Below are 8055 nucleotides of genomic sequence, written 5' to 3' on the forward strand. Positions count from 1 at the left end.
ACAACAAATAATTAACTGCACTTGAAGCTTTCAGTAAATTAAAAATGAAACACCCAAAACTGTATATGGCATCATAATAAAGACGAACTATATGTTTATATGTTAAATTCTGGAGGGCACGTCGTATGGCGTTGCGTGGTGACGTAATGACGTGTGCCATTAATCGAACTATGTACTATTCAGATAGATAGATAGATAGATAGACGAACGATAGATAGATAGATAGATAGATAGATGTTCAGATAGATAGATAGATAGATAGATAGATAGATATTCAGATAGATAGATAGATAGATAGATATTCAGATCGATAGATAGATATTCAGATAGCTAGATAGATAGATAGATAGATAGATAGATACGATACGATACAATACAATACAATACAATATAATACAATGATAGATAGATAGATAGATAGATATTCAGATCGATAGATAGATATTCAGATAGCTAGATAGATAGATAGATAGATAGATAGATACGATACGATACAATACAATACAATACAATATAATACAATACGGAACATGAAAGGAATATTCTAAAAGAAACTCATGTTATCACCTCAATCGTAACATTGTCTTATTCAGAATAAGGTAAATAATTAGATTACTGATGTCCATGTAAACGTAGTCATTGTTCTGTACAATTTATTCTGTCTTTTCACTTAGGCCGAACACAGAGCTTTTTTTTTTTTTTTTTGGCAGAATAATGTCGTTTGCTGAACATTCGGTGCATCCCTAGTATTAACTTTAACTTCTCAGGTAATATCAATGGTTTGTCTTATTTCAGATGCAGACGAAATTACAACAACAGCGGTTACATATATTTAATTGTTTGATCAAAATTATTGCTAGGGACAATTTAGTAATCACTGGATTTTGGTAGGGACATGTCCTAGCTTTCTACTAAATTCTATACGCCCTTGGATTATAAAGATTTTTATAATTAAATAAATCTGAAAGGTCATCTAAAATCAGTTAATTTAGCAGAAATACTGGATTAAAAAAATGTTAAATGAGAAAGTTGTTGTTCCAGTTCTGTGGGGGAAGTTAAATCTGTGTTCTGTTGAAAGTGGGGGAGTTATGTGTCGCAAACAAGTATATAGCTACACTGTCCTGCAATTTTTGTGAGTTTCTTATTTTGTATTCTTATTAATCTGATATGCATGCTTAGAAACTGTAGTGTCTCAAAGGTTATGGCTATAAACAGTGGTGTAGTCTAGTTTTTTTGTAGTGAGTATACTGGGATTTTCCCTCCCAGCCTCATACTCGCTGCCACACTCACTAAAGCATACAGTATGCATCTACATGTAACTGAGAGCATTCTGAAAGACTGCTTATGTTTTATCAACATTTATTATAAGCAACACAAGACTTTAATGGGGAGACTGGACTGATTTTCTACTGTTTAGTGTTAATCTAACATTGTATTCAGTTTACTGCTGTGCACAGACACACACATACACAGTATCTAAGTTATCTCTCACCTTCTCCCGCATTCATTGATCCACCGCACTAACATTAGTGAAGTTATTAGCTAGTTATGTTGGCTTGAGAAAACTATTATTCTATTTAAACGTTGTATTATTATTGGACCGGATCTGTAGTTTGTTGCTTTATCTTTTCTAACTGATTGGACTTACAGTTTTCGTATTAATTATCAATAATCAAAAATTTAGCATAGACTTACATTGGCTGAGCAAATATTGCCCCCTATAGAGGACAACTTCAGTCCACTAGAGGGAGCCACAGGATAAGAAATCTTTAAACGGGCCTCTTTTACTTTCGTTTTCAATCTGTTAAATTTATAAATAAAGTGAAAGTGATGTGACATGTGGCCAAGTATGGTGACCCATACTAGGAATTAATGCTCTGCATTTATCCCATCCAAAGTGCACACACACAGCAGTGAACACACACACAGCAGTGAACACACACACACACCGTGAACACCCCCCCGGAGCAGTGGGCAGCCATTTATGCTGCGGCGCCCGGGGAGCATTTTATGGGATCAGAATCGTGCCTAAAGTATTGCAGTCACGGATAAAAAAATAACAAGCATGAAAACAAAATTTAAAAACACAAGTAAAAATATATTGCACAAGATTTAAAAATGAAAGCAAAGTTTTCAGAATAGCAAACAATGGTCACGGATTGTTGTCCTTGCCACGTGTAGTCATGTGTAACCTTCCTTGCGTTTTTTGTGTCCCTGTTGTAAAATGGTAAAGTAATTATAACAGGAGCAATTTACATAAAAGTCCAGATTCTTGTTTAAATTGCAGGGCGAGGTGGAAGGTAGAAAATACTTGTGTTAAACTAAATTCCAGCTAGTTTTGGTGCAAAAAAACTCTGACTAAAATAAAGGGGCAGTTCACCCAAATATGAAAATTCTGCCACTATTTACTAATCCTCATGTCATTCCAAACCTGTGTAGGGAAGTACAGATAAGACCTGTAGACCAGTTATGATGAATGAAGACCAGGAGTCAGAGATGTAATCAGTCGAGGAAAAATTGACTTAAACTACTTTTGTTTGTAGTTTCATCAGCAGAAGTCGGCTTCAGTACTCAGCAAGGAGTTTGTAGGCTGCTCTCCCCATACATCAAACACAGCAGTTATACTCTAACAGAAATCAGTAAGCTATGTCATTACTTCAAGTTTCAGTATTCTGATTGGCTAAAGCATATAAACATTATGCACCATGAAGTGTAAATGTTGAACATTTTATGTTATTATAGTTATGTGTGATTTAAATAAATACTTTTTTTTCAAACCTTTACAGTACTTCACTCACCCACGTTTCTGTTTGGTACAGATATGGGAGCTTTACCTGCAAACCCATGTGAGATTGCTGTGATTCATTTGGTATTTATATAATACATTTCCTTTGTATTCCTCTCACTTATAATTAACTAGATTATAATTGAACTATATTTAGAGCAGTTTTGTCTTTTGATAAGATGTAGTGAATGGAGTTATACAGCATCTTCAAATGTTAATTAAAAATTAATGCTTTAACTTTCTGTCCTAAATATATGTTGTATAATATGAAATATATGCATTTTGTAAATTGTCATTCCCCTTGTCTTAAGGAGTTGGCATGCCACCTGCTGGTGCATTAATGTATAAAATAATGAGTCAATGCATAATTGGTGTTTAGTTTTGAGGCCCATACATTTTAGTAAAATGGATTTAAAAGTGTCTGGCACAATTTATTTCTGTCTATTTTTCTGAAAGCCATCAAACACAAATCTCTTTTTCAGCTCCATGAAAATGACCACCTCTGCAGATGATTTATTTAGTTCCCAGATATGTGTATATTCTATAGTCTATCAAAACTGCTTCCTCTCCTCTTCATGAAGATTGTGCTTTGTGTGGCAGCATGCAATAATGTAGAATATGAAATTAATGGAGATTGTTGCCCGATGTGTGATCAAGGTAAGTCAGATACTTAAAGAGGTCATATGATACTTTTTCATTATAGGCTTTAAACTGTATCATTCATTATTACTGATGAACAACTGTAATATGCTCATAAAATAATGTTCTATGTTTGAACAGAAATCACACTTGTGGTACATTCCCTTCATCTGGTATCAAAATAATGTATAGAAACAACTAGGGCAGGCCAGGTGTTGAATTACAGTGTGAAATCTATTTATACAGTACACAGTTTTATTTCTGAATGTCAATGGACATTCGTTTTTTTATTATAAGTCACTTATTTGACAGATATTATTATAGTTACATAATCCACAAATAGATTTCAAGGTCTAGGTTAGTGGTTTCCAAGATGGAAGATGGTTTGGAATCACTGATCTATCCATCATTGCATTAAACACAACATGACTCCAGTCTAGGGTTGGATATTGATGCAGATTTCCTGATTTATTTCACTTTGATTCTGATTCGCAAACATTCACAACTCTTGTCAAGTTGTTCAGCAGAAGCAGATATCCCTGAAAATAGGCATAAAGTAAAAAAAGAGGTCAAAAACCAATATTGGGATTGTTCATAACAAGATCCCGATTAATTAGAAAATCTGTGTACCCAGCGTTATTACAGTCTGATTATTTGTATTATTTTGATTATTTATTCTAGGCTATTTTCTAAATCAGAAAAAGATTTATTGGCCAGGTGTGCACAAGCACACAAGGGATTTGTTGTGGCGTTAGAAATGTACTTAACATAAAATCAAGATACAGAATATAAGAAACATACCAAAAAAAAAATTTCATTTTTAAGTCTACACAGTTTATAGAAATATACAGACATACAATAAATACAACTTATACTGTTATATATGGCATGTATAAATAATGTATAATAAATGTGCTGGCAATTTTTTTTTATATTGTCTAGGAAAGCGAGTTCATAAACATTGTGATGAGTACACAAGCACAACATGTGATTCATGCCTTGTGAGGACTTACACTGATGCTCCTAATGGATTTACAGAATGTCTGCCCTGTTCTGTCTGTGATCCAAGTGAGTAAAACTTTCTTTCTTAGTGAGTCGTCATGGTTTCATGCTTTCAAATATATTGTAGTTTTTTTTTTCTCTAGCTGACTTGACATTGCCAGGTTTTTGTTTGCTTTCTTGTCAAAGGTGATGGGCTGAGAGTAAAGCAGATATGTACATTAATATCAGATACAGTGTGTGAACCTCTGCCAGGTTATTACTGTATAGACTTGCTCTCCAACTGTAAAAGGGCCATGAAACATTCAACCTGCTCACCTGGACAATACATCAACCAAACCGGTCAGTCTTTTATCAGTCGAGCAGCTTTAATATACATCTATAAAAACTGAGTGCAATAACTCCGCTTGCATTTATATTAAATAACTCAATTATGGAAATATGCATGTTGTTCCAAAGCAGCTTTACAATTTATTGCACCTGGGGAAAGTATTAAGTGGTTCCTCATGATAGACATTGCTTGCTTGAGTCTCTTAAAACCACCTGAAAAAACTACTAAATTATGATTAGGCTGATTATTAGTTAGTTATGTGAAGATTAATTTAGTGTGTCAGATGCTATACTGAATAATGATGTCATTATCTGTGAGACCTGTCACTGTCTTTATTGCTCATGTACTGATGCTGTTTTTTTTAATTGCATTTGTATAGGAACAGAGTTCAGAGATACAGTGTGTGATTACTGTCCTGCTGGTTCATATTCAAATGGTACATTCTGCAAATTGCATACAAAGTAAGTATTAATATGTTAAAACTGACACCTTCTTAAATTAAATTTGTTGTTTTTTAATTTTCTTCAGTAGATTTGTTTCTCGCAAGAGATGTATTTGTCGTTCATCTTGAGTACTGTATCTCTCTCTAACAGCTGTGCATCTCTTGACAAAATAACAATCAAGGAAGGAACAGATAAGACTGATGCTGAGTGCAGTAACAGAGCACCTTATTTACTGCCACTGATTCTGTGTGGAGTGTTTTCGCTGTCGTTTATTGTCATAATTGTAATTTTTGTAAAGAAAAAAATTAAGCAAAATAGTGGATTAAATCAAGTTACAAATCAAGATTTAAACCTGTACATTTTGATTTTGAAGTAATATTTATAAATAGTAATTACTATTTCTATGTTTAATATTTTTTCATGAGCACCAAAATCAAGCTGGTCCTCCCTCTAACCAAGTTATTTGCTCTCTTGGCTAACTTTTATAGATTAAACTTGTATAAATGCCTGGCAAAAGTTGCATAGATCCCCCAGCAGATCTTTGATCAAAGATTCAGTCATGTTTAGTGGACTTTTTTTGGGACAAGCTGCACTGGGTACCAAAAAGTGTATTGAAACTTCCTAAAGAAGAAGGAGGACTTGGACTGGTGCATCTACAAACATTCAGTTCATACAAAGACTTTTAACAGGCTCAGAGAACCCAAACCTCTACACTGAGAGGGGTTGAAGGACTAGGATTGGATAGAGCCTCACTGTGGCTAGATCCTCAGAAGCTGAAACTCTCCAAGTTTCCTGCTTTTTATCAAATCTTTTTAAAGTGTGTGCCTTGTTCAAGATTCCAAAGAAGAGGACTGTGAACTCTTTGTTCTGGCTGTTGCACGAGCCATTAATATTTGACTCACGTTTGGCCTTGTCCAGTGAACTGAGTTACTTTGTGACAGAAGAGAATCTTCTCAACTCTGGAGCTAACTTTATAGATGTTCAGGGACTGAGAAACTGTGGTTGAGATCTACTCGTTTGGTTGCCAGAGCACTTGACGAGTGGAGGACTGCTTTGCCTGAAAAAGAACTGAAATTGTTATTGGATTACTCACTGGGGTTTATTAATCCAGATTGTACTGATTCTTTTCCCGAGTTATATTTAACTCCCATAATGGACAATTGTGGAGGCTGTTTCTTAGAGGTTAACAATTTGATTGTGATGGGCTCAGAATGCTACTTCTGGAAAGGTCTGTTACAAAATCTGTTCTCAAATCTTTAATAAGAAGACTATTGTATAAAAAAATGTATCCTCCTTGGCGTGGTATGCTTCATTTGAAAGAGAGTGAAAAACCTGAGTGGAGAGTATTGTATAAGTCAGCATTATCTAAGAGAATTGGAGATGTTGCTATTGCAGTGAACACTTTTGTTTCCGTTATTAACCCGGATGTTGATCAAAACTGTTCTTTTTGTTCACAAAAAATTCAATTCAATTCGATTCAATTGAGCTTTATTGGCATGACTGTGGAATAGCACAATGTTGCTAAACTGTTGCTACTTTGATCTGCAAATCATGGATGTATTCTTCCTGGGTTATTCTTCCAATTTCTTTAACTTTTGCGTGTCTTATTTCCCAGTGTTGTGTCTTGTGTGCTTGTGTGTAAAGTTTTGACACAATGAGCCGAAGTTTTGCAAAAAGTGTTCAAGCAATAGGCAAAAACTGTAATATAAATGAATACTGATCAGAAATCATGATTAATTGCAATTGCTTTATTCTGTTGACAACCATAGATGTTCATCTTCAGGTTTATACATCAAGCAGTAACTCTAATGGTGGATAAAAACAGTATCAACTTCATAAATGGCAATGATTAGCTTCTTAATTTTCTCCATCTTTATCTGTTTTCTTCATCCTCCCCTCCGGAACATGACTCCATGATGTGAAACTCTTATAAAGCTGCTGCCAACTAAAGAGAAGCTGCTTTCTACCATAATAAGATCCTGATGGTTTATCTGAAAGTGAAGACATTAAGATATAACTAATAGTATTGTATTTCTACAGCTGTACTATAAAATACAACTATTTTTACTAAACACTCAGTCAGACTTTGTTTAAGCCTAAGCTTCCAGTTCTTAAGTGCAATATTAGTTTTTTGCTGTTTTCTAAAAAGAGAAGACAGTCTGTCAGGGCTGTCAATATAACACTGTATTTCAGTTTTAGACATTTATTCTCTGTATGTTATTAATATCTCACCTCATCTGTGAGCGTCTGTCTGTAAATCATCTTAATGAATCTCTGCAGGTCTGTCTGAGTCATGACAAACTGGAAATCACAAACATCTTCATACATTTCATTTACAATGGGTGGATGTTAAAGTTCAGGATTAATGTTATGTGTTCAGATAACAGAAGATGAAACAGAGCTGAGGATGGAATACACATAACAGCGTTTTATCATAAAGATTATAAATACTCACAGTTTGGTCTGTCTCCATAAATGCTGTTCCGTGCAACTTCTCTCAGTGTCTGTTTCTCTCCTGCTTCAGTAGATTGACTCTCGTCCTCTTTGCTGCTCATTTTGTGATTCCCGCAGTTTCTGATGCTCCACTGAGGTTCAGCCTTTAATTTATATTGCAAAATGTAAAATAAGATTTGAAATTAAATTGACCATTTACCAGTGATTATTATGTAATACAAGTTTGTTTCACTTTCACTTTGGGGGTTGTCTGCTGTTTTGTCCCCACAATGACTAAATCAAACCTTCACCCTTAAGGCCCGTTCACACCAAGCACGATAACTATAAAGATAACGATACAGATATAGTTCTAAAAATCGTTCTCAATGTTAAAGAATAGCAGAGTGCACACCACAGCTATAATG

The 8055-nt window shown here is 34.6% G+C and overlaps 1 protein-coding gene and 1 long non-coding RNA gene across 4 annotated transcripts; one reads left to right on the forward strand and one right to left on the reverse strand.

Moving 5' to 3' along the window:
- The first annotated feature begins 2250 nt into the window (after nucleotides 1-2250).
- LOC107669284 (tumor necrosis factor receptor superfamily member 5-like) lies at nucleotides 2251-6831 on the forward strand. 3 transcript variants are annotated; one of them, XM_016461462.1, is made up of 7 exons: nucleotides 2251-2639; nucleotides 2787-2869; nucleotides 3268-3442; nucleotides 4367-4492; nucleotides 4613-4765; nucleotides 5134-5215; nucleotides 5348-6831. In XM_016461462.1, exons 3-7 carry the CDS (start codon nucleotides 3316-3318, stop codon nucleotides 5571-5573), a joined length of 714 nt encoding a protein of 237 aa, XP_016316948.1. In that variant the 5' UTR covers nucleotides 2251-2639; nucleotides 2787-2869; nucleotides 3268-3315; the 3' UTR covers nucleotides 5574-6831. The 3 variants fall into 3 exon arrangements, with proteins under 3 accessions (XP_016316948.1, XP_016316947.1, XP_016316949.1); XM_016461461.1 differs by having other exon boundaries at nucleotides 2820-2869; XM_016461463.1 differs by lacking the exons at nucleotides 2251-2639; nucleotides 2787-2869 and having other exon boundaries at nucleotides 3028-3442.
- Nucleotides 6832-7068: 237 nt separating this feature from the next.
- On the reverse strand, nucleotides 7069-7791 carry LOC107669292 (uncharacterized). The gene is made up of 3 exons (XR_001631972.1): nucleotides 7653-7791; nucleotides 7430-7498; nucleotides 7069-7188 (listed from the first exon to the last, which is right to left on the reverse strand). It is a non-coding gene; the product is annotated as an uncharacterized LOC107669292 (long non-coding RNA).
- Between the last annotated feature and the right edge of the window lie 264 nt (nucleotides 7792-8055).

This window comes from Sinocyclocheilus anshuiensis, unplaced genomic scaffold, assembly GCF_001515605.1.
Source record: "Sinocyclocheilus anshuiensis isolate Anshui unplaced genomic scaffold, SAMN03320099.WGS_v1.1 scaffold320, whole genome shotgun sequence".
In the NCBI taxonomy this organism is placed as follows: domain Eukaryota; kingdom Metazoa; phylum Chordata; class Actinopteri; order Cypriniformes; family Cyprinidae; genus Sinocyclocheilus; species Sinocyclocheilus anshuiensis.